The 25,740-nt window shown below is 59.6% G+C and overlaps 1 protein-coding gene across 3 annotated transcripts; it reads right to left on the reverse strand.

Annotated features, from left to right (window-relative positions):
* Positions 1-3,543: 3,543 nt before the first annotated feature.
* On the reverse strand, positions 3,544-25,740 carry KCNC4 (potassium voltage-gated channel subfamily C member 4). Of its 3 annotated transcripts, none has more exons than XM_026484601.4 (4): positions 24,098-25,740; positions 12,628-13,564; positions 10,714-10,917; positions 3,544-4,741 (listed from the first exon to the last, which is right to left on the reverse strand). In XM_026484601.4, exons 1-4 carry the CDS (start codon positions 24,773-24,775, stop codon positions 4,680-4,682), a joined length of 1,881 nt encoding a protein of 626 aa, XP_026340386.1. In that variant the 5' UTR covers positions 24,776-25,740; the 3' UTR covers positions 3,544-4,679. The 3 variants fall into 3 exon arrangements, with proteins under 3 accessions (XP_026340386.1, XP_026340387.1, XP_026340385.1); XM_026484602.4 differs by having other exon boundaries at positions 3,544-4,803; XM_026484600.4 differs by having other exon boundaries at positions 3,544-8,290.

The raw sequence follows: 25,740 nt of genomic DNA on the forward strand, positions 1-25,740 counted from the left end.
AAAGAGGCAGACAGGGAGCCTAGCAGGGAGTTCCCCTCCAGAGTAACGGACTTGGAGGAAAGTCATGCTGGGAGAGGTTTTATCCGGGTCCTGCTAGGAAGAGCTGGGCTCCAGACCTGCCTTCACCGTTAAGGAGCTGCCTCCCCAACCCCCCGCCCCCCCACCAGGCAGAATGAAGAGGAGGTCTTCTGATTCAACCTTCTACGCCCAGCAGAAATTCTTCCCATGAACCCCAGCACATGACCAGCCGGTGTGTCTCCAGACATTTCCGGGGACAAGAACCTCATACCCCCAGGGCGGCCATTCCTATTCGGCAGTTGTTAGAAAGCTCTTTTTCCCAAGGCCTGGAAGGACCCAACGCCAGACAATTAACAGGGTCACCTCCCAAGGAGGAGCGTAGGACTAAGGGAGGGTGACTGGGCCTTCCTTCGCTGGAGATTTGGTACGGGATGCTTTCAATACCATGTGTGGAATTTGTAATAGCAAAGAGAACACAAAGCCAGGTTCTTCTTTATTTGACCCTGATCCGTCCTCCTAACATTTCCACCTGTTGGTCCCAGGTCTGCTCTCTGGGATCAGAAAATAAGCTAGACCCAGGGCACCTGGGTGGCACAGTGGTTAAGCGTCTGCCTTCGGCTCAGGGCATGATCCCTGCGTTATGGGATCGAGCCCCACATCAGGCTCCTCCGCTGGGAGCCAGCTTCTTCCTCTCCCACTCCCCCTGCTTGTGTTCCCTCTCTTGCTAGCTGTCTCTCTCTCTGTCAAATAAATAAATAAAATCTTAAAAAAAAAAAAAGAAAGAAAATAAGCTAGACCCGCTTCCCCTTGGATGTCCATTAAACACTTGGGATGGGGATCCTGTTTCTTCTCCAGGCTGAGCCATTCCTGCTGTAACTTGGTCCCAGACTGGACCCCATCCCAGTCAGCCCCTTCTGGGGCTCAGGCAATATAACTCCGTGGGATGCAGAGGAAGGAACCAATAATTTCGAGTTGGGACTTATGCTAATTAATTAATGACATCCCCTTTTATGTGTGTGTTGGGGGGAGGGGGCGGGCATCACCAGATCACTCACTTCCTCAATCCTCGGTTATCTATAAATGGGGAAAACAAAACCTTTGCTATCAGAATCAACTGAGATGAATGAAATGAAAAACATCAAAAGCACAAATCCCTACCCTTGGCGTTCCGACTTAGAAGCCCCATTCCGTTTAAAAAGCAGCGAAGCCTTGGACACCTGGAGCCGGATGGCTTGAGTTCGAATCCCAGCTCTGGCACTCATCAGCTGTGTGACCTTGGAGAAATGAACCCGTGTGGCTGTGCTGTAGTTTTCTCCATGAAATAAGGCGAATGAGAACACCAACCTCGGAATGCATTTTGAAGAGTACTGGATGTGTCGCCCAGCACTCAATCAACGTTAGCTGGCTAGTATTATGACCCCCACTCTGCCTTCTCCACAAGGAGAGAAGGGCTTTACTGAAATGAGGCTAATTCGTAGCACTTACTTGGAAGATGAGGCCATAAACCAAACTGGGGTGGGCTACTGGGGTGAGTCGCTCCACAAGGCTCCCAGCGCCCCCGATATCTGTAGGCAAGGATTCTGTGCTGGGCACTGTGCCCAGGGCTTTAGGGCGCGTTCACTGAGCTCTGCCAACAGCTCGCTCAGGTGGGTACTACCCTTGCTCCCATTTGACAGATGAGGAAACAAAGGTTCACAAGGGTTAAGTAACTTGCCTCGGGTCCCACAACTAGGAAGTCATGAAGCCAGGACTCTAGCTGAGTCTGTCTGACTCCCAGTGTCAGTCTTGGACACCAGTGTCCTGTTCTCTTGACCAGCCCCATAATTTGGGCTCTTTCTGAGGAAGCCCCAGCCTTTCCTCCCTGACCGCACTGCCCACTGTTTCTGTGAGGTGAGGCGGAGGGGTGGTCCTTTCTCTCACTCAACTCTCTGCCCCTGGGCGCTGCCCCTCTCCCCTCCAGAAGTCTGTCATCGGACTGTCACCAGGGACCCCAGCTGCATCACCTTGGGTCCCCTCAGGGCCATCCTGGCATCTGGGACCCCTGGACTGTTTGCTGGTTCTTGGCCCCTGACCGTGAAATGGTTCCACACTCATCTACAAAAAAACAAAACAAGAAAACAGCCATTTTGGACGTGGGCCCTCATGCGTAATATCATTACGGAGCCAGCAGCGCATCCCGTCCCATTATCGCCGGGCCAGGCTTCTCTGAGGCGAGCCTGGCTGCAAATGGCTTTCTCCAGTCTGGGGGGGCCCAGCCCCTACTTGCCCTCCACTGCCGGAGGAGATCTTATCTTTAATGGACAACTGGCTGCCTGCCATCGCTTTGCCTCGGCTGGCTCCGGCTCCAAGCCTGATTTTCTCTTAGGCTTCAGGAGCACGCTGCCCCTCACTGCTTCCATCCCCTCGGCTCTGCCTTCCTCACCCCTGCCCTCCCCCCCACCCCCGACCCCGGTGTGCTCTTGTCTTTCTTGGTGTGACCTGACACGGAGGAGAGCCCGGAAGTCTGAGGGCTACAGCAAGGGGTGAGGAGAGAGCTAACAACTTACTGGGCCCCCACTGTGTGTCGTAGGCACATCTAGGGCCCTGGGCCAGGCCCAGACGCTCACTGTCTCTGAAATCAGGGCTGTTGTGATCCCTATTCTCCAGGCGGGGAGACGGAGGCTCGGCGAGCCGCCTGGCCCAAGTCACCCAGCTAGAGCGTGGCGAGCTTTGAATCCAGACTTGCAACTGAGGCCCCAGGACTCTTGCTTATGCCTGGAGTAAGAGAGGGTGAGGTGGACAGACCCGTTCCCAGACGTGGCAGCCTGGTTTCCAGAGGCCAGAGCAAAATGAACACGCAGGGCCCCTGCTTCCATGATTTCAAGATGCTGAGAGCTGAGCTTGAAGCCAGGCGTGGGGCCCTTCCGAGCGAGCGCCCAGGCCACACGCCTGGGAGCCAGCCCTGCACGTGCCCCCACGTGAGTGAGGAGGGAAACCCCAGGGAGGGGCCGTGTGTCACCATCACGTACCACGACCCCCATCCTCTCGCGCCCCAGGATTCGGTTATTCCCCGTCCCTCAGTGGTCCCGGACGTGCCATCACTCCCTTGTGGGCCTCCGTTCGTCAGCCGCCCAGTCGTCGCGGTGACTTGGGCATCCCCAGGGCTTTGGCCCACATAGAACTGGCACCACATGGAACTGCAGGGAGGAGGCCACCCACAGACACGAGCAGGAATACAGGGGAACGCCTTCCTAATGCCTCTGTCCTTCCGCACTACGGTGGAGCTCAGGGGGCAGCAGCAAAGACCAGAATGCTGCCTGGGAGCCAGGGTCCTGGGTTTCCCTTTCCCAAACCCAGGCAATCCTTTCTCCTCTCTGAGCATTCATGTCTAGCTCTGAAGGCAGGGGTGGTGAGGTATCGATGATTCCTGGGGGTGGGGGGGACAGGGCTATGATAGGCGTGTTGCTGCATTTCTCAGGTGTTGGGGTGGAAGCCCGGGGACGTCCCCACAGACACAGAGCCAGAAAGGAAAGGCGGAGGCAGTCACTCGCGGCAAGAGCAGCAGGACGCTCCAGATGTCTTTATTGGGGCTTGGGCACAGCATGACAGTGGAAGGCATGCGGACAGGGCGGCAGGGCCCAGCCTGGGCATGCCTCAGACACACACGTGCACGCGCGGACACACACACGCACACACACACACACATACACGAGGGGACAGCTTTAGAAAAGGACTGACCAACACTAGGGTGGGGTGGGGCAAGGGGAGTGGGGAGGGAGGGCCGCGGGAGGGGCAGAGGCCAAGGTCGAAGGGGTCACCCGGCCTCTGCTATTGCACGGTCCTCTGGCCACCGGCCAGGAAGTACAGTATTGCAACTGGTCTCCGCTCGCCCGAGGCTTCCCCTTCTCAGACCCATGAGCCAGATGGGCAGACAGACCCCTTCCCTGCCCGTCTGCCCAGCAGCATCTTTGAAAACAAACGGACGAAGGAGACAGAACAAAAACCCCAAAATAAAAGAAGACGAAACGCCCCCCTCAGTCCAGGACAGGGGGAAGGGGGAGGAAGGAGTGGAAGAAGCTGCAGAGGGGCCCCTGGAAGTGCCCCCACACTGGGGCGAGGGTGGGAGGTAGAACCCCAATCTGGGGTGGGGTGGGGCTAGTGGAGCCGTGACCCCGAGGGTCAAGCAGGCCTTCCACAGACCACCGGCCAAGGGGAAAACAATCCCAAGAGGGCAAGTCTAGCCTGGGATCCCCCAGTGGGACTGGCCAGTCCCAGATGCTCTTTTCCTGGGACATTCCACATACGTGGTCAGCAGAAACAAGGAGTCAGGGCAGGGGAAGGGGACGGGGGTTGGGGGGGCCTGGGGGTGGGGCCCCGGCTTGGGGAGACACAGCCTAACAAAGAAGACAGACCACCAGCAGCACGTGCACTACACACAAGAGTATAGTACGTATGAATATAGATACTATATGTGCATATATATCTCTTCAGTGTACAACAGAACAGAACATCGGACCCAGACGGCTCTGGGCCCAGAAGGTTACATGGGAGGTTTTCCGTCAGTCCTGTGCAAACAAGGATCTCTGAGTCTTTCCCAGCGAAAGAGTCTTGCCAGGGTTCCAGAGTTTCCCTAAGCCTTTGGCTTTCTGTCTGTCTGCCTGCCTCTCTCACGTTGGTGCCGCTTAAGAGAGGGTGAGGACTTCAGCCTGGGCATAGCTGGGCGAGAGGGCGTCTTGGCAGGTCTCTGTGTTTAAAGAGCACAGGTGTGAGACACTGGGACGCACGCTTTCGGCTCAGCATTGCCTTCTGGGGGGGCAAGGAGTTCCGCAAAAGAGAGGGAGAAACAAAGAATGAGATGTTAGAAGGAAGCCAGCTGCTGACCCACAGCCTGTGGGCTAAGGACTAGGCCAGGCGCAGAGCTGGAAGCCATGGGGACCCGGGGCGAAGAGGCCAGGAAGAGCGGGGACGGGTCAGGAAATGGGGTGAGCTCCTTCTGCAGCCCCTAGCTGCCTACCCAGAGCTAGGCCTAGTGACTCCTAGGTCATCTTACAGCTTCTCTCCTGCTCAGGTAATGAGCTCGAGTCTTCACAACTCAAACGCAGTGGCAGAGGGACCAAGGCCCCACAGCCTGGCGCGGAGGCAGTAGGGAAGGTTCCTGACATGGCCTGTGGTCCAACCTGGGCTCCCCACCCCCACGTAGCTCCCCTGCCATCACCAGCTGGGGCCATTCCACTGTCCCAGGGGGGCTAGTGAAGAAGGCTGCTGAGTGCGCTGCCTTGTGGTGCCCAGCCCCCTTCCTTAATCTGGCAGGAACAGAGTGGGAGCAGCTGGAGCATAGATCCTGAAGGGGAAGGTCAGGGAGGATGCATGTGTCCATCTCGGAACACAAAGCCAGAAAAGAGCACCTTCCTGAGAAACCCAACCGCTCGGTGAGCCCTTCTCGGCATCCCATCCTCAGCCGGGCATGTCAGTGGCGTGGGCCTTCCCTTCTCCTACCTTCCCAGTGGGGGCACAGGAAGGGCAGGCAAGGAGGCTGCTGTGGGTGCACGGATTTCTGGGTGATACTCTGGCCAGGGCAGAGGAGCCCCTCCTCTCCCAGGAGGCTCTGGGAAAGGGCAGCCCGGGGCCCAAGGGGTGATTCCTAGAGCCCCCGGCCCTCGGGCAGGTACTCGGTCTCCCCTCTGACTCCCGGGCCTACACTGAACAGACGTCTAACAGACGTCTTCCCCCCCTGGTTCCAGCTCACAGCTCCTCCCAGAAGCCCTGGGGGTTGAGAAATGGCCTCTAAGGTTGTCAGTAAGGTTAACAGCTCCTATCTGGGCAGCTCCCCCGCTCTGCCGGGAGGGAGTGGGCCCCAGCTGTGGGGGAAAGGCTTCTCGGAGACCGAGTGATAGGTACAGGTCCAAGTCCACGTGCAACATAAAGCAAACTGGGCTCTCAGACTAGTGGTGGAAGAGAGTCTTCCCCTGAGGAGGCGGGGCCCCAGGTCTGGAGAAGCTGCGGCCCCCGTGCAGGCAGCTGTCTCCCTAGGCAGGGCCCGGCGTACAGCGGGTCTCTGTAAACTCCAGGATTCACTTTGCCCCTTCCCAGGGCCCAGAGATCCTAAGAAGTAGCTGGGGCGGACAGCGTCCTCAGCTGTCCTGTTAGCTAGGTCCTGCAGAGCCAGCGGGGGGATAGGCGGGAGCCCATCTTCCAAGGCACGAGGGGCTCCCGCCTGGCACTCCCGCCTCATGTCGCCCAGGGACAGCTGTACCCACCAGAGGGGTGCCATGAGCATGCCCGTCCCTGTGGGAGGGAAGAGAGGGAAGGAGGAGGTGGGTGTCGTGGAAACTTGGACTCCTGACAACTTGAGGGCCGCCACAGAAATAGCCACGTCGGCTCCCTGAGCCAGGAAGGCAAGCCCGAGCACAGAATAGCTGCGGTGGCCTCGCAAAACCAGACACCTAGCTCATCACGTCCCCGTCAGGGCCAGGACCCCGGTGCCAGGGAGCCCTTGGGGACAGGACTGAATCTGTCCTCACCAAGGAGAAGCAGCGGGGCTCCCAGGCCCAGCTCTGAGAGGGCGCCTAGAGTCTCCATCCATCTCTCCAGGGCTTCCCTGTCCTTGTCCCTTGAAGGGGCCTATCCCCTCTTGAAGGGTGGTCACATGGATACCCCTATATTTTCTCACCTCTTAGGGGGACATTGCATTCTGAGAGCAAGCAGGAGATAGGCCCCACGGACCACAGCAGGGCTGGGGTATCCCAGGACCCACCTCGGACAGACTTTTCTGGAAGGCACATTCCTGTGTCTGCCCCAGGCTGAAGACAGAGGGCACTGAAATGGGGGTGCTCCCAGCACAGGCTTTTCACAACACTCAACCCTCATGAAATGATCTGACCTTTCTGCCCAGTTCATCTTTTGGGGAGGCCTCCAGACTCCCCGGCCTCCTGCCGAGTCCCTGAATGCTGTCTTGCCATTCCTATCTTTGCCCACCCTGGAAGGAGCAGATATGGACCTTAGTCATTCCCTCTCCGAAGTTGCATAATCTGACTCTAAAAATTGCCAGGCACACGGCTCCACTGTCAGGTCTAATTCCCATCAGGTGAAACAGGAAATGTCTCGGCTGAGGCCTTCTGTGTTCCTGGGGCAGAGGGGGCCCTGGAGAGCCTCCCCCAGTACGCTGCTGGAGAGGGGCCACCCGCAGCCCGCCCCGTCCGGCCCTGCCCTGCCTGGGAGTGGCTGGGTGCCTGCGCAGGAGCGGGAGGGGGCGGGACGGCTTCTGTCCCCACACTTCCCCTCAGCTGCCCCAGCCCAGGGTGCACCCCTGCTCCCTCAATGACTCACAGACCTGTTGTGCTCCCGGGCTCGTTAGGTAAAAGAATACACTTAATTATAGAAATTAGATGAGTCTCCGGTTCTGGCAGCAATCCAGAGCACAGAGGCTGGGTGGGAGCAGCAGGTGACTCAGGCAGGGCTGGGAGTCTGAGGCAGCGGGAGAAGGAGAGAAGAAAAACACGTGGAAGCAGAGAGAGCAGCGCAGGAGAGATACGGCTGCTGGGGCACAGATGGGACGTGGGGCTCTGCTGCCACCGGGTGTCACTCCCGAGAGGGCATTCCCGTACCTAGGCAGCCAACCGTGGGGCCCCAGGGACCCCACCTGCACGCCAGGCCAGAGCTGGAGAGCATCAGGCCACCTCTCCCAGGGGGGCACCGTGCCCCTGACCAGTTAGCTCCCCGCGCACCAGCAGAGATGGGGGTGCCCCATGGGACAGCCTTATTCTTTGCTTGTCTGGGTGTGGGATGGACAGACAGACAGACAGAGATATTCAGTCGCAAGCTGGTTACTGACTGAAGGCCACAAGGAATGGAAATGCATTTGCCGTGACGAAGGCGGGACCCTGAGGGGAGGCAAGGCCCAGGGGCCCAGGTCCCGGGGGGTGCTGGAGCCCCGGGAGTAGTCTCCCCCTTGGTCTCAGGCTCCAGAGCTGAACGTTCTGGGGAGCTGGGTGCTGTGGAGGAGAGGCTCGGGGGCCTGGGTTCTCCTGCCTCCTGCCCGGCTCCCTTGGGGCTCCGGAGGAATGAGGGCTGGAGGGCTTGTGAGCGTGCTGTGCGCCCAGAGGTGGGGCGAGCCGAGGGCACGGCTAAGGGGCCGGGTGTCCAGGTGGAGGGCTGGTGAGAGGGTGGAAGGGGTGGGAGAGCAGGAGCTTTCTTGGAGGGTAGGGTGAGCTGTATCTCGATGTCAGTGGAGACAGCCCCAGACTGGTCCCAGCTGCTCCGGCTATGTTGTTTAAACTCCGGGATTTTGCACAGCCTTGGTGAAGAAAAGGCACATGGATCAGAGGGGAATGGCTCCTAGTCTAAGCAGCTCCATGGGATCCATGCTCTGGGGGGACCCTGCGGGGCAGGCAGCCCCACGCTGGTTGAGGGGGCTGGCCCGCCTGGGGAAGGCCCACTGACTTTCCCTGGCTTCCAGGTCACCTGGGCTCCAGAGGACAGACCTCAGTGCCCCACAGCTGATCTTTGCCCTGTCACTGTCCCCTGGTAAGTTCCCTTCCAGCCACACAAAGACCCCGTAGCCTCCAGCAGCTTTCTTCTCAATCCTAAGCAGCCCTGATCAGTCCCCTTCCTCCCCAGGAAGTTCACACTCTGACACTCGGGCAGCCGGAGGCTAAGCATGGGGTCTGCACCCATGGCTGAAGGAGCCCCAGGCTGCCGGCTCCAGGTCCTACACAGAGCCCGAGTGCAGAGAAGGGAGGCACGGTCTGGCACGGGGAAAGTTGCCGAGTGCTTACTGGGAGTTTGGCGATGCTAATTGCCACACTTGCTTAGCAGGGCCTGTTTCCCAGCAACCCACCTGTTCCTTCTCGAAGGTCACTCTAATTGGCTGAGCTACATGCTTGTTGCCAAGAAGCAGTGTGGAGGCATCTTGAAAATAAAACAGCCGGGCCACACAAGCACCCAGGGGGATCTGGCGCTGCGAGCGATCCAGGCGCTCCGGCCCATGCACGCACACGTGCAACTACTGCCCTGGGCGTGTGACCCACTCCCCAGGGGGCCTCACGGTCCCTTCTGACTCGCACCCTCACAGCCTCTTCCCCCACACTGCTGCTGGGCCCCTCACAATACCGCCATGAAAACGGGGGTGCTTGGCACTCCACTCAAGCCCTACATGGGAGGTGGGGTCCCCCCTGCCCCCGATTCTGGGCCGTCACTTAGCGTGCTCCAGCCAAAGCAGGGTCGGAGCCAGGACACAGCAGAAGCCGCCACCTGTTTGTGATGAGGGCCAGGAGGGACCGGCACATCCAGAGCCCAAGGACTGGGGCACGCAGAGAATGGGGTGATCAGAGGGACACAGGAGAAGGTGTGAGTGGTCTGAGTACCTTCCGTCTGCATCCCTGTAGCTGGGGCCCCTGGCCATCTCCTTGCAGCTGCCGGATGGCTGCACCCGCTGCCACCACCCTACAGGACATATGCCCCCCAGAGTGGGACACACCCCTCTCAGGGCCTGCGTAGGGTCGGGGTGCCCTGGGGATCCCGTGGGGGTAGGGGCTGGGAAGGTGCCCTGCAGGCTGCATGGGATGGGCAGGCCAGGGGACATCCTTGGGGGGGACAGAGCCATCACAGGCTAATCTTGTAGCAGCCACTACCCCACCTCACTCAACCCTGACTTGGTCTGGAGTTTGGGGATAGCAAGAAATTTGGTAGGGGGCGGGGGGGGGGGGCGGGTGGTGGGTGGAGGCGGATTTAGCTAAAAGAGGGCAGGTTAAGAAGTGGCCTGAGAACCCAGGGACAAGCTTTTTTTGGGGGGGGTTCAAGGTTTATCCTGGAACTAGGTGTTTAGGCAGGTTACGTCACAGGGACAGGGCACGAAAGACAAAAAAGAGTTGAGGAAGCGGACAGGAACACCTGCTCTTGAGAGGCCTGTTCTCAGCCACTACTGGCCCTCAACCATCCTCTGCCCCCCTTTCTGCAGGTAAGGAATCCCCAGCTCCAGCTTCTGCTCGGCTCCTGCACAGCTTGGGGGCTGCTGATGGAACTTCAGCCTTCCCTTACCGGAGAGAAGAGGCTACGTCCCTGAACCCTCCGAATCCTTCAAAGCAACTTCAGAGGGACACGTATTCCCTGCCGACCCCTGCCCCCAGCCCACCTCCTGGTCACCTCGGCCTCAAGAGGCCTGCCGAGCTGGGTTAGCCCCTCCTGGGCTCCTGGACCCTCGTGCAGGATGGAGGGGGTAGGACCCGTGCTAGGTTCTCCAAGACCTCACGGCAGCCACTCGTTCTCACCCTGACTCCTGAATGTTGTTGGCCTCTCTGGGGACTACTTACTTGGGAAGTCGTTGTGTGTCAGGGAGGTCTAGGGAAAGTGTGGCCGTGACCCCGCGGAGCCAGGCCTCAAGCTCAAGGCAGGAACCAGAGGGAGAGGTGGTGATCGAATGGAGGGCAAAGGCAGGGGGTCCTGACTGGGTACCCCCTTACCCTCTAGCGCTTGTCTTCCCCGTGGACATCTGGGGTGGGGGGCGCTGGGCTCTGTGTACCTCCGGGGGATGCCCAAGGCTTTCTAATCCAGGGACCGGGAGATCAGGGTACCCATCTTAAAAGTGGGGGCACGTCCAAGGCAGAGGAGATGGTGGCCAAGGAGGCCTCAGGGGAGGAGGGGACCTCAAGTTTTGCGGGGGACACTGGGGAGACTCAGCTCCCTGGGGGCTCTCCACCTGCCCGGCCTGGGGAGCCATACCTTTCCGGACACTACCATCGGCACAGGCATAGTCCCCGGTGCTGAGCAGGAAGCAGGCAGCTGCCTTCTTGTTTTTGTCTCGGGGGCCAGAGCGTCGCAGGGCCCGGCGCTCCTCGGGGGTGGGGACAGAGGCCAGGGGCTGGGTGAGGCCAGCTCCCTCCTCGTCTGACAGCACCGCATTGGCATCGCCGTTCTGCTTGGAGTCTAAAGGGGGCAGACAGAAAGGAGGCGGTGTGAGGGCTGCCCAGGCCTTCCTCATGGGCTCGCCTGGGGTCTCCAATCCCAGACCTAGAGGGTCACTTCTCCGACCCAAGGGGGCCTGGCATCTCCCCGGGAGGGCCAGGGGGCGGGGGGCAGGAGGCCCTGCTTCCCTCTCAGCCTTGGCCTAGCGTCTTTCCGGGGACACAGTTACCCTGAGCAGAGGTCCCTGAAATCTGTCCGCTGCAGGCTCTTAGCCCCGGCTCCCTGCCTCCGTCAGGCAGCACTGGGGAGGACGGGGGGCGGCACTCGGCTCTGGAGAGGAGCCCGCTCGGTCTGAAGGCAGTGGCCTCGGCATTGGCCGGGAGTGCCCTGACCACGGCCAAGCAGTTAGGGTCAGGCTGAGGCTTAGCTGATGGGGCCGTGGTAAGTGTGGCTTGAGGAGCCCGTGCTGGGGCTTGTCCATTCCGATACCAGGTTTCCCTCTGAGCTCTGAACGGACCTCGGGGTACAGGTGACTCCCCGGGGCACCGGCTGGGAGATTTACATTCAGGGATCAGGGAAGGGGGTACCACTTTGGTGGGGGAGTAGGGGGGAGCATGAAGGTGCTGTTCCATCAAGGTCTCTGGTAGACCCAGGTCCCCCAAATGACCCCAGGGAGTGAGTAGCCCCAGCATGTACCCTGGGCACCCAGCAACAGGCCAGGTGAGGGTCTCGAGTCAGGCACCCCCCCCCCCAGAGGAGAGTCCCACTTTGTCCCCAGAGCTTGGCCAGAAGCTGCCAACCCCAGCTCCCAGATGGTCTGGCATCCAAGGGATCCCCCAGACTAGGAACCTCTGACTTCTCTCGGGAGTCCACCCCACACCTAACTCTCAGGTTCCCACTCTCCAACCTAACTCCAAGTTGCTGTGGGTGAAGCTGATTTCCTTTCCCATCTCTTGACTCGGGTGGAAGCAAGCTTTCCAGGGGTGGCCTTTCACATTCCTTGAAGAACGGGATCAGGCCCTCAGGCCCTCGCCCTCCAGGATGCAGATGCAATTTCTTGCACCCTTCCTTTCCCCCTGCCCAACCCTGTCTGGGCTGTTCCCTCTCGGTTCCCTCCCATCCCACGTTAAACCCGGAGCCCAGGACTCAATCTAGCTTGTGCTGAACAGAAGGCAGCCTCCCACTGCTGTTACGTTATCACATTTATTAGGCCAAGAGACATCAGACTCCAGTGTTTGGAAAGAAATGATTCATGCGTTGATGCACCTTGGGAGAACAGCTGCCTTGCTCTCTAGCTAATAACGACAATGCCTGATGCTTGTAAAGTGGTTTTTACTTCTCAAAGTACTCTCATATCTGTCATTTGTTTGTGTCTCATCAAAGTCCTGGGAATAGGAGAGCATTCCCATTTGCCAGGTGAGGATCAGAGAGGGTAAGTGACTGGCTTCAAGTCACACAGCACAGTGGCCAAGGTGGTACTGGAATTCACTGCCCATCACAGCCCAAATTGGATGGGACGCTCACTCCACAAACCCTGACATTCAGAAAGCTCCTGGAAAACCAGAAGACAAAGATTTGGCCTCAATACTTTGCACTCTTCAAGGCACATCTCATACTCAGGGAAGCCCGGAGTAGTAAAGCAAACCCCAAATTGCAAGGGCTGAGGTTCATCTGGGGACTCCCTGGGCCACTGGGGGAGAGGTGGCTTTCCTTCCCAACCCCCAATCTCACCTGCCCGTTTCCTCTCAACCATACCCTCTTCTGGGGCAGGGGGGCTGGTATCACTGTAGGTGCTGTCCCGGGGCGAGGTCTCCTCCGACTTGCAGTAAATGGGTGACTCAAGCTGGGGCGGCCGGGGCACGTGCTTCTTTCTTTTCTTAGGCAGCTTCTGCTTGGCCATGGCCAGGGAGTAGTACATGCCGAAGTTGTTGACGATGACGGGCACGGGCATGGCGATGGTGAGCACGCCAGCCAGGGCACACAGCGCCCCCACCAGCATGCCTGACCAGGTCTTGGGGTACATGTCCCCATAGCCCAGCGTCGTCATGGTGACCACCGCCCACCAGAAGCCAATGGGGATGTTCTTGAAGTCGGTGTGGTCGTTGCCCCGCGGGTCGGAGGGCCTGGCGCCGATGCGCTCGGCGTAGTAGATCATGGTGGCGAAGATGAGCACCCCCAGCGCCAGGAAGATGACGAGCAGCAGGAACTCGTTGGTGCTGGCGCGGAGCGTGTGGCCCAGCACGCGCAGCCCCACGAAGTGGCGCGTGAGCTTGAAGATGCGCAGGATCCGCACGAAACGCACCACGCGCAGGAAGCCCAGCACGTCTCGGGCCGCCTTGGACGACAGGCCGCTCAGCCCCACCTCCAGGTAGAAGGGCAGGATGGCCACGAAGTCGATGATGTTGAGCAGGTTCTTGACGAAGTCCAGCGTGTCGGGGCAGCACACGATGCGCACCAGGAACTCCAGCGTGAACCACAGCACGCACACCCCCTCGATGTAGGTCAGGATGGGCTCTGTCTCCACCTCCCGCCGGAAGTGCACGCTGGTGGTGTTCCCCACCCGGTGGATCTCGGTCACGTTGCGGTCAATGTTGAAGGCCTCATGGGTCTCCAGGCAGAAGGTGGTGATGGAGACCAGGATGAAGAAGAGAGAGGCGAAGGCCACCACCTGCGGGCGAAGAGGAGAGCGGGGCGGCTGTCAGGGCCGGGTGGGCGCCCTCCTGTGCGTGGAGGGTGGGGCAGGGGTCACCGGGCACTTGTTAGGCGGCGAGAGGCAGGATTAAGGTACACAGTCAGGGGCTGGAACTCCCTCCTCAGGGGGTCTTTATCCATCTGCTTGGGGGTTGTAGGGCAGTAGTTCCCAATCTTTGTCCCCCTGCACAGAAGATAGAGACCGCTCCCGGCTGGAAGCCACTGGACAGGGACCTATGGCTGACTGGCCCCGCCCCCCGGCCGGCCCCGCCCCTGGCCGGCCCCGCCCCCTGCCTGGCTCCAAACACCGGCAGTCCTGTCGTGCCTTAAAGCTTCCCAAACTGTAACGGGTATGTATCGATCATCTGGGAATCTTGTCAAAATGTGATTCTGATTCAGGAGGCTGAGGGCAGGGCCTGTGATTCTGCATTTCTAACAAACTCTCAGGTGAGGCTGCTGGTCCACACACTGCACTTGGAGTAACTAGGCTTTAAGACAGTGGTCCTCAAAGCCAGGCCCCAGGCCAGCAGCTGCATTGCTTGGGAACTAGTGAGAAACGCAAATTCTCGGCCCCCGTGTAAACCTCCTGAATGAGAAATACTGGAGGTAGGGCCCATAATCTGTTTTAACAAACCTTCCAGGTAATTCTGATGCATGCTAAGTTTTGAGGTCCGCTGCATTAAGGGATATGCCCAGAGACAGGGGGCTGGAGGGAATGACCCTGGGCCTCTTTCTGCCAGCTGAGTCTTTAAGCTCCAGCCATGACACCCCCCCTCCTCAAGCCCCAAGTCCCAGCCCCTCTCCCCCACCTCTCAGTTTAGAACGTCCCAGCCAACTGCCCAGAGAGTGAGAAGTGTCTGAAGAAAGACAGCATGCTCCACGGCAGGAGACAGGGGGAGTCTGCCTAGAATAACCACCCCTTCCCTTCCCCACAACTGACATTTCCTGGGACACTGAGCTCCAACAAAAAAATAAACCGCACCCACTGGGATCAGAGTGTAGCAGCGGCTGGTCCAGACTGGGCTCTCAGCTAGCCTGACGACAGCAGCGCTCGGCAGAGGTTGAAGTGTCCAATCATTATGAATGGAGAGGAAATGCATGTGTAATAACACCAATTACGGAGCCTTCATCTGTTATTCACCACTGTCAGGGTACCTGTTGCCGAGCTCTACGCCCCCTGCGGCTGGCGGGCGCAGCACGTGGGGATGGGCTTCCTCCCCGAGCAGAGGGCTGCGCTTCAAACAGGTGCAGGAGGAAGGACTGTAGCCCCGCGACCACTTGGCAGCCCCCACGCCTGCCCCACCCTGATTTCCATCTGACTCTGGCATTGCCTCCTGTCTAATGGTGCCTCTCGGACATGCCTTGCTCCCCAAGAGTCTGCGCTGGGAGGGAGAAAAGGCACACCTTGCTCTTACTACAGCCGAACACCAATGGAGAATACAAGGGGAGCTGGGAAAATGAAGAAGCAGCCCCTCCGGGGCTTCTGAAGCAGGAGCGAGTCTGAGGAGCGAACTTGGGAATGAACATCCATTAGCTGTCTATTCTGTCCTGGCACGGCTGGGCACTTGGTACGCGTTACGGCCTTCAGTCCTCCTCGAGACCCTGTGAGGTAAGCCTCATTGTTTCGCTTTACAGATGGGGAACTGAGCATCAGAGAGGTTCTGTGCTCGCCTGAGGCCACACAGCCTGGAAGGGGTGGAAACCAGACTTGAACTCAGCACGGTTTAACTTCAGAGGCTGCCCTCCCTTTACACCACACTGTCTTCCCCACCCCCCAGGCAGGATCAATTCACAGACCCAGGAAAGTCTTCTCTGAACCGTCAGCAGAGCCCCCAGCCAGCTCCCTGATGACGGTTATTTCACCCTTGGGGATGTGTACCTTTGGCTTAAGACAGACACGCATCACACGCTAAGATATCTTATTTACACTTGAACATGGATGGGTAGGTCAGATATAGCGAGGAAGGAGAAGGGAGGTGGCAGACCACAGGTAACACTTTCCCTCCTTGAACAACTTTGCCTGGAGCTTCTCCTGTCTCTGTTCTCCTGTGAAGGTAAATTTCAAGTTCCTTTTCTGACCTCATTTTACTTCCTTGAGAAATGGGCTAGCAAGGCAATACGGACTGATGTGGACCTTAGGCAAATGGCTCCAGCCTGCGGGCTCTCCATGGCCATCCAGAGACGAATTGGTGGAGGCACCCATCCGGTAGACGCGGGGATGCTGGGAACCCAGAGTCCTGGCACTGCCCCCCCCATCCCCAGAAGCAGAGGGGGTTGGGGTAAGGGGTGGGGACAGCATATCCCAGCTCTGCCAGGAAGCATGGGAAGCAGGAGCTCGCTCTCTCCGAGGAAAAGTTAGCCAGGAGAGTTGGCCCACCTGGGAGCCGAGCGCGAAGTTAATTAGTGATTTGGAAAAACAAGTTCAGGAAGAGCTGCCAAGGGGCTGAGCAGAGGGCACGGAGAGCGGGGGAAGGGAGGGTGGGCCGTGTGCCTGGCCACCTTCTCACCCACAGGGCCCAGATGCCTTCCTCCCTGCCACCCCAGATTGCTTCCGAGCCACCCCTCCTGCGTTAGGGGACAACTCCCTGAATTCCTGCAGTGTTCACTCACTTTCGCTGTGAGTGTTTTTAAAACACAGAGCTGTTGGATTTACTTTACTGCTCACCTCCGCCCTCCCAGAAGATGGGGCAGGGAAAGGGTAGCCACCCATGGGTGCCCATTTCTCAGGGGCGCCGGACACACGAGAGGGCAAATGACTCGCTCAAGATCAAACTGAGGCCAGGTCTCCTGCCTCTCAGCTCACAGTTCCTTCCCCTCTAACCAAACAAGTGGGGACAGTCCACCCCTCCTTGGTGACCCCTTCGCGTGACCTCTCCAGTCCTGGCAGCCAGGCCAGGCAGGCCCCAGAAAGCCCTCCCTCCCCGAGGAGACAGACCTGCGGCCGAGCTGGGACAGATGCAGGCATCTGGGTTCTGGCACGTTGCCCCAGGTGGGTCCCTTCGGGGCCCCAGTTATTCCTTTCTCCCCTAAGTTATTCCCAAACCGAATGATTTCATAAGCGGTGGTCCTAAGCAAGTGCGATCAAGGTCCTTCACCAGGCCTTCCCCTCTGGCGGTAGGGACACTGCTTTTTTTCTCCCACTCTCTTGACTGAGGGCTTCTGGGGACAAAAAAGGGCCAAGGAAGGAGGTGGGGGCTGCAAAATCACCCCCTTTAGGCATCAAGGCCTAGAGCCGGAGCCTTCTGAGCAGCCCTTTCAAGGCCACCCTCTAGAGCTGGCAGGGCACGCCTGCACCCCCTGCCCATCGCCGAGCAGAGAGCGAGCGCGAAGAGCTAAGGAGCCCTGGGGTCCAACGGCCTAGGTCCCTCACCCTGGCCCGGCCCCTCACCGGGTAAATGGTGCGCTTCGTACCTGTCTCTCGCTACAGAACGGGGACAGCACTAGTGCCCACCGGGGGGCGTTACTGTGGGACGAAATGAGCTTCTAATGGCAAGTGTCTGGCACGCAGTACGGGCTCAGTAAACAGTGACAGAACCCACGAGGTGTGGGGGCCTCCACAGACCCCCCGCACGCAGCTTCTGAAAGCTGAGTTGGTTCTGGAGCCAGAAAAATCCCCCAATCCTCGCTCTTTAGAACCAAAGGGTCTCGGCAGCTCAGCCCTTTCTGCTGTTTTACAACCAAAGAACCTGAGGCCCAGGGGAGAGCGACCTGCCCTGGTTCCCGTGGTGGAAGTGGTCAGTTCTTTCTACAGCCTGAGGACGCAGGGCGTAGATTCTGCCGAAAGACAAAGCTGCCCAAGGGAAAGCTGCTGGTGTGAACTGGTCTGGCCACCAGCTACGCTCTCCCTGCCAGAAGGCTGCAGGAGGGATCTCACCACCCTGGACAGGAGGCTCCTAACCTCTGTGCAGGAAAGCGCGGTTTCTTCGAGCTTCCTACTCCCCCCTGGGCCCCCACATTGGCTGGCGCCGTATCCTCCTGGGGACCCGCCGGTCGGGAGACCCAGGTGTTTTAGCTGGTGGGGTCAGCCCCGTTAGCAGCCTCCTTCATTGAGCTCATTCTGCGATAGTCACTGATGGAAATCTAAAGTCCCACACTTCTGGGTCCAAGTTGGGCTCTGCTACCCACTGCCCGAAAGACCTTAGGCAAAGTTCTTAACCTCTCTGAGCCTTGAGATCTTTGCCCATAAAATGGAAACCGAGTGCCTACCACGTGCCAAACACTGTTCGGGGTGCTGGGGAACAGCAGGAAACAGAACAAACACCCCTGCCCCTTAGGCCTTACATTCGAGTAGCAGGGAAGTGTCAACAAATTAGTGAACTATATTGTATGTCAGATGCTGTAAGTGTGAGGAAGAAAAATAAAGAGGAAAGGGGGTAAGGCGTATGAGGGTGAGGGAAGTATTTCCAGTCGGGTGATGAGGCAAGGCCTCGGCCAAGGCAACATCAAAGCAGAGACCTGAAGGAGTGAGGGACTGAGTTATGCGACAATCCAGAGGAGAGCTCAAGAGGCAGAGGGGACAGGCAGTGTAAAGGCCCTGAGGCTATGGTGTGCTTGATACGTTGAGGGGATGAGAACAGTGCCCACCTGATGAGGTTGTTTCGAGGATTAAAAGAAATGATATTTGTAAGACTCAGCACAGAGCCTCGAGTGTCTCCAGAATCTGGCACAGGCTGGGTCGGGGGGGTAGGGGGGAGGTGACAGACACCAGTCATTGGGAACTGAATACAATCAGCGGGGGCAGGGGAGGGGAGCCCAAGGAGAAAGGGCCAAGGAGACAGATGGACAGATAAACATAAGAAGACTCATGCCCAAAACCTATATTAAGGATGAAGTGTAGGAGAAGAGAAATTTGAGAACACAGCCAAAGACACTTGCAGAGGAAGATCTGTGGGGATGGGATGAGGAGCTGAGGCTTCCGGGGAAGCAAGATCCTGGTGCCCAGGCAGCGCTGTAAAGGGAGCAGGCAGCCCTGGGGGCTCGGAAGCAGGAAAAGAGAGAGAGTCTGCCAGGCAAGGCATCTCTCGGCTGCTCCCGGGCTCCTGAATGAGGGCCTGCACTACAGGGCCAGCCTAGGGACCCCTGCTCCTCTCCCTTCACAGGCTCCCCTAGGAGCAGACCCTGGCCCTGGGACCTCCCATCCTGTTCCAGGGGCCAGAGCCAGCCTTTACCCATGCCCACCTCCTGCCAAGCCAGCACGTGGGGCTTCTCAGGGCCTCTGGGGTGCCGAGACCTGAGGAGTCCGGCCCCAGAAGGAATTCGGTCCAGCCCAGGTCACTGGCCAAGAACTTACCCAGCCAAACGCAGTTCTTGGCTATTGCCTATCCATGGTCTCTGCTGTCCTATCTCCGCCCAGGCTGGTCCCCTAGCCAGGAAATGTGCCCCTTCCCTAATTCTGCATGGTTAAGCACTACCCACATTGAAAATGTATTTATTTATATATTTATTTATAGCCTGCCTCCTTCTAAAATTATTTAAGGGAGCTAAGTCATTATCCTGCAGGGCCTATCCAGCTTAACTTCTGTTTCCTCGTGGAAGCTTCCCTGCCTGCCAACCCTCTCCCCCGCCTCGCCTCACCTCACCTAGGGCTGGGATTTATCGCTTTCTCGTCTCACCTCCTATTGGACTTTATTTTTTTAAGACTCCTGTGGCTTCTCTCATGACCTTTCTTGTATTATTATTACTATTCCTTGTCACCTAATTTCCCTCAGCTGCCACCGACTCCACCTGACCTAGCTCTCTTCAGGAACAGGGACCATGGCTGACTCACCCTTATATTTATAGGGCCCAGCTTGACGTCTGGCATGTAGTAAGTACTCAATAAATGTTTTCTGAATGACTGGGGCCAAGGTGACTGCCTGCTTCCTCTCCTGGTGCTGGGGAGCCTGTCACGAGGAGACACGGCCTGCCCCGACCAACTGAGGCTAGAGGTGAGAGGTATAGCCAGCAATATCTCCAGGTACGTGGGCTCTCAGACTCCATGGCTTTCCAGGGTGGGCCAAGGCCACTGCCTGATGGAGCCCCCTGCCAGGGGCTGGGTCACCATCACCCAGCCTGAAAAAAAAAAAAAAAAAAAAAACCTAGCAGGGAGCTGGGCCAGAGATTGTGGTAGGCTGGCTGCCCGGCAACAAGGACAGCATGAGCGCCCTGGTGTCCGGCAGGCCAGGCCAGCACCGTCCACGGGTGGATGCCAGGGGCCTGGGGACTCCCCGTGCCCGAGGCCCAACTGCCTGGCTCTGTTCTGCCTGCTCTTCCCCCATCTCCCCAAAATAGCCCCAGTTTATTTTAGCCCCTCCCCCACTTTACACCCCACCCCAAATGGTGACAAACAGAAACACCTCATTATCCGGAGACAAGATGTTCAGAGGCAAATGTTGGTCTGTTCAGAACAAAAAAGAAACACAAAACAAGCCCAGGAGGAGATGGGGAGGCTGCCTCAGGGCAGGTCGGGGAGAGGCCTGCAGGTTTGGCCGGACACCCCTCCTGCTCCTGGGAAGGCGCGTGCTGGCACTCCCTTCCGGGTGGCCTGGGGAAGACAGGGCACCCAGCCTCCCAGGCTCGGCTTCCTGGCTCTCCCTAGCCCAGCGGCTTTGGGACCAGAGGGTCCCGCCCACCGACCGGCTAGTCCCAGGCAATGCCCGGGCCAGAGAAGCGGGGCGCCTTCAGAAGGGATGGGCAGAAACAGAACTCTGCATTTCTTTCCAAGAAGGCCTCCATTTCATTCCTCGGCCTGGGCTGGGGGACACCTAGTCCCCTCTGGTAACTAAGTCCCCTTTCTTTTTGTTAAAGTCCCACAGTGAGGAAAACACAGACAGCAAGCTCAGAGGCGAGCAATTCCAAGGAGTGAGGGGATGGGAGCTTTAGTCTGGAGGGAGAAGTGAGGGGACGGATGAGAGGAGAGCGGAAGGCCCCCTGGGGGGCCCCGGGAAGTCAGAGGCCCTTCTGCAGGTGGGTACAAACACGGACGTGGGTTCACGAGATCTGGGTTTGGAGCCCAGTTCTACCGCCAGCTGTGTGAGCTTGGGCAAGCCCCTCTGGGCCTCAGTTTCCCTCACTGTGGACTGAGGTGAATGGTCCCTGCCTCACATAGGCCAGATGCTAGAGCAAAGCCGAGGTGACACGCAGCGCGTGCTTCATCCAGGTGAAAACCCGGCTCCAGCTGCCTCCCTGGGGCCACAGGGATCCTTGGGGTCACATCCTCTCCTCAGAAGGGAAACATGGGAAAACTAACCCGGGTAGGGATTTAGCCAAAGGAGAATGACTATCCCTCTCAACTGGGCTGAGAACCGAGCTGCAGCCAGTCTCACTCCTGGGCCTATTCTACAGCTCCCAATACTGCCCCAAACCCCGCTGGTCCCCCTCAGTCTGGGAAGCCACCCCGGCTGCGGCTGAGCCTGGGACGATGGGCACTGGGCAGGTGGGGACAGGACCCAGGTTGTGCCTGCTCCCAGGTCAGGCCGCAGAAACGGAACCACAGCAGTGGCAACCATGGGCCCGGCCAAGCTGAGGGGAGCAGGGGTGAGCACCCCGGCCGGCCTAGAGCCTGCCTGTTCGGGAATGGCTCCGCAGGCCAGGCCAGGAGCTAGGCGACAGGCTCGACCATCAGCTCAGTTCACTTTCCCTTTGTATCTGTTTTGCTGCTGTCATAACGCACTGCTCAGATGACCAGCTGCAGTGTGCAGAGAGACGCCTGGGGCGGAGCACTGCTCTTCCACGCTCCTGGCCTTCAGTGAACGCTCCAGGCCTGTGGCCGAGGCTGCAGGCCCCGAGTAGGGGAGTATGCACACTGCCCCAGGGGCCGGTGCTGGAGGGGCCGTGGTATGGGCCTGGGGGCCACAGAGTAGGGAGGGCACAGCCCCAGAACCCCTACACCTCAGGCCTGGAGGGGTAACAGAGTCAACGTCCCTTCTGATGTCCCCATCTGCCTCGGGGTTTTGATGTCACCCACGGGAGGTACAGAACCTCAGAACACTTTCCAGGCCAGGATAAGAAACAAGCCACCTGTCCACCTCAAGAGCAGCCAGGGTCGGTGGAAAGAACATGTCGCAGTCCGAGGAGCAGGGGTGGGACTCAGGGCATGCCACCATTGGGCCGTGTCATCTCAGGCAGGAACGTTACCCTCTCGCTGCCCCAGGCCATGAAACCGGGAGGATATCTCCACTCTGAGATTAATGGGAGGACTAGCGCTTAATGCAAAGTACAGTTACTCGCAGTTATTAAATTCTTTAGACAATGTATTCCCACTTCTCTGTCCCAAGAACAGCTGAAGCGAAGGGCTAACCTCTGTCCTGTGCTCCCCAGCAGGAGGCAAGTCCTCTTTTGCGACAAGTGCCATCAAGCTCTACATAGCTGTTCACATCGGTATTCACAACCAGAAAGTTGCAAATGAGGGAAGGTGTCCTCCTGCTCTCTTGTTACTTAAGTGTGTCTGACGACATTTAACACCTCGGACACCTGCTTTCTTCATTGCTTCAATATGAAGAATTGACCCTGCCTGGTCCCAGACTCCTGACCGCAACTGGAATGCGCTGGCTGATGGGATTCCCTATTTGACGGGATTCCCTATCAAAAGGGCAAGTATCTGGGACTTCGGAAGGAACTGAAGGGGCCAGCCTGGCTCTGAGCTTACTCAGAGAGCCCCCTGGCTGCCCCCTCCCCAGGGTTTGTGGAGCGGAACATAAACTCATGGATGGCACAGTCCCTTGGAATCCAAAATGAGAAGAACCAGAGAAGGTGAAAAGTCCCCCAGAGATCCCAGAACACTCAGAAATAGGACCTAGCTCTCCCTAACCAACTCAGCTCGTTCCTGCCTCCCTGGCTTGTCCCCCTTCCCCATGTCTATGAAGCCAAATCTACCACCTCCCCCCGCCCCCAACTTGGAAAGAACCTGAATTATCCACACTCGTCGCTCTCCCCTAGCACACATAGCCTCGAGGTGACACGAGCAGGGTCAGTGAAGTGCATGAGAAGCCCTCAGAACTCACAGCAGACCCAGGCCAGAGCATGACCGGGCCCTCACCTTCTGAGCCGACCTCGGGACTGTAGGAGAAGAAACAAAGGCAGCTGGCCCCTGCTTCACTCTCAGTCCTGAGAAAGTTCTCTACCCCTCCAGGGGCTGCCCCGGGGATCCCTGCAGGCCCAGCCTGATAGCCTCAGGCCACGGAGACCTCTGTTCCTCCCAGGCTGGAGCTGCCTTGACACCAGCCTGGCCCGCCCTGCAGCCCCATTTCGGCCTCCCTTCCTCCCCTGGGGGGGGGGGGGGCGAGTGGAACTTTTCCTTCCATGACTAGGTTGAGGCCCAGCCCAGGAGGTGCTGGGGAGGGTGACACGGCTCTGAGACTCATTAACAGGACAACTTGGGATGCCAGAGGTGAGGACCAGCTTCCACAGCAGAAGGCGGTCCCCAGACCCAGTACGTGTTGCTCTTTCCTGTGTCCCAGACAGACCCCAGCCAGGCTTCAGGCTGCCAACTGTGAAGCCAGACTCCAGCCCCCAGGGCTCTCTGTTTAAATAATCTAAAGCCATCCTTCAGGGATTTTTTCTTTTTTAAAGCTGTCCATGCATATCTCCACCCCTCTACCCCCTTTCACCTAAGGGGCTTGGGAGAAACTGGACTGACTTGGGGAGGGGGTGGTAGGAAGGGACTAGACCTTGCCTAGATCAACCTGTGCCACCCCCTCCCCCCCATATACCCGTTTCAAGCAGCAACCTGAACCAGGGCTTTCTGGGAAGCCAATCTATGCCGCAGCAGGAAGAAAAGAAGTGGCAACAAATCTGGGATCATCGCAGGCAGCCTGTGGCTGGCCGCTGACCGCGGGAGACTGCAGCGCCCAGAACATTAGGCCCTTCTTGTCGAACAGAAGCCAGGCCATCCCAGGTGACCAGGAAGCCTTAGGGCCATGGCATGGGGCAGACATCTTGACTTATCTCCCTGAAGGAAGGGGTCTCCAGAGACCTGGAGGAGAGGCCTGGGTTCTGGTCCCAGCTCTGCCACGGGCTGAAGCTGGTGTCCCCCCTCCACAAAACTCCGGCATACGGAGCCACCCGAGCGATTGCATGGAAGGAGCTAGCAGAGCGGCCTGTCACAGAGTAGGCGCCCCACACACCCAGTTTTCTTCCCCCAGGCACTGCCTGCCTCAGGCAGGGGGCCTAATTCCAGCTCTCTAGGAGGCTGGCCCTGTGGAGGAGTGGGGGATAAATGAAGAAAGGCAGCCTGCGCACCAAGAAGGGGGTGGAAGAGCTCGGCGAAGGGTACCCCACTCCTTCGGAGGGGATGCGGCAAAGCAGGCAGATGGGACGAGGGCCAAGTAGTAAGTCAAGGCGTGCAGGAGAGAGGGTGTGTGTTGGGGGCGGAAGGGGGGGTGAGTCCCCCGGGGCCCAGGGAAGCCGGAGGGAATTGGGAGGGAGGCAGAGGCAAGGTAAATCAGTCTCTGCCCGCTCCTGCCCGCCCCTCTCCCCACCGCCCCCGGTCCCCTTGCACACCCGAGAGGAGACCCAGGCTCCTGCCACTCACCCTGGCCGCCCGGGAGGAGTAGGGATCCTCGAAGAGCGCCCACATGCGGGGCTGCCAGCCACGGCAGCCCCCGGACCCGGCGCCGGGGCCCGCACCTCCCTCGTGGGGCCCCAGGCGCTGCAGGGCCAGCTCCCGCTCCTCGTCGCCGGCCTCGTCGCCCGTCCCCGCGCCACCGCCGCCTCCGTCCGGGCTCTCGAAGATATCGAGCGCCTCTTCGGCGTCGCGGTGCTGGCGGTAGGTCATCCAGCAGCAGGGCTCCACATCAGTCTCGTCGATGCCCCAGAAGGTGAGCTCCTCCTCGAAGAGCGGCCCGCACACGTCGGCGGGGCAGTGCAGCTTGCCCGTGCGGTAGTAGTTGAGCACGTAAGCGAAGACGCCCGGGTGCCGGTCGAAGAAGAACTCGCAGCTCCCGCCGCCGCTGCTGCCGCTGCTGCCTGCACCGCCGCCATCGGACTCGGGCCGGCCCCCGCCGTCGGGATCGGCCAGCCAGGCGAGGCGGGTGCCCGGTAGGGTGCGCAGGGTGCTGCGGTAGGTCTCATGTCGCGTGCCGCCCACGTTGATGATGATCTTCTCCGACGCCTCGCCCTTGGCCATCTCCTCCTTCAGACATGTTTTGGACGGAGGCTTGTTCCCCGACTTGCGCCCACGGTAGGAGGAGACACACACCGAGCTGATCATAAGAAGCGCTGCGGGGCTTCGGCTTGGGGCGGCCGCTGCCCTCCAAACACCCTTCCCGAGGAGGCAGCGTCAGACGGGGGAGGGGGAGGAGGCGAGGAGGAGGCAGGAGGCGGCGGCGGCCCCCTCTGCGGCTTGGCCCTGCCCCTGCCTCCCCCCCGGGGCGCGGAGCAGGAGGAGTTGGGTTTCTCGGGTGCACAGGTGGTTGGGGTTTGGGCAGGCAGCTCCGGCGAGGGAGGCAGGGAGGGAAAAGGCGAGCCGAGGACCCAGGCGAGGGGTCCGGGGAGGCGCGGGCAAACACACACCTCTCCGGCTAGGACTGGACACTCAGACGCTCGGGCTCTGGACACGCCCCCCCTTCACCCCTAAAAGGCGAGTTAGCGCACAGTCCAGGCGCACCGCGAGGGTCCGAGGCGCGCGCGCTCACACTCACACGGGGCACCCTCCGGCTCTCCGAGACCGTGCCGAGTCCCGGGAGCCGCCGGCCTCCCCGCGGCGGCGGCAGCGCAGCAGCAACAAGTCCTCGGAGCGGCTGCCGGGGCCGGGCCGACGCTCTCACGGCAGCCGGAGCTCCGCGGGCCCGGGGTGCTTGCGGTCAACACGCGGCGGCGGCGGCGGCATGTGGCCTCTTCCCCCCATTCATAAATCCAGCGCAGGGCACCGAAGGCGGGCGGGGCTGAGCGGAGCGCGGCGTTCAGACGGGCGGGGGCTGCGCAGGGCGAGGCGGCCGCAGGAAATCAAGCGCGCCAGCAGAAGCGAGCCTCCGGTCCTGCGTCCGCGGCTCGGCAGCGGCTGGGAGCGGCGCTGGGCTGGCGCTGCGCAGCGGGGGCCGTGCTGGGGCGGGGGGGCCTCAGACGGGGCGTCCTGCGCAGCGCCGAGCCTGGGGGGCGGAGCCGCTCCGGGGCGCGGGGTTCTGGGCTCCGGCGGCCGAGCGGCCAAGGACACCTGCAGGCTTCCCAGGCTGCGCC

Source organism: Ursus arctos, unplaced genomic scaffold, assembly GCF_023065955.2.
Source record: "Ursus arctos isolate Adak ecotype North America unplaced genomic scaffold, UrsArc2.0 scaffold_12, whole genome shotgun sequence".
In the NCBI taxonomy this organism is placed as follows: Eukaryota; Metazoa; Chordata; class Mammalia; order Carnivora; family Ursidae; genus Ursus; species Ursus arctos.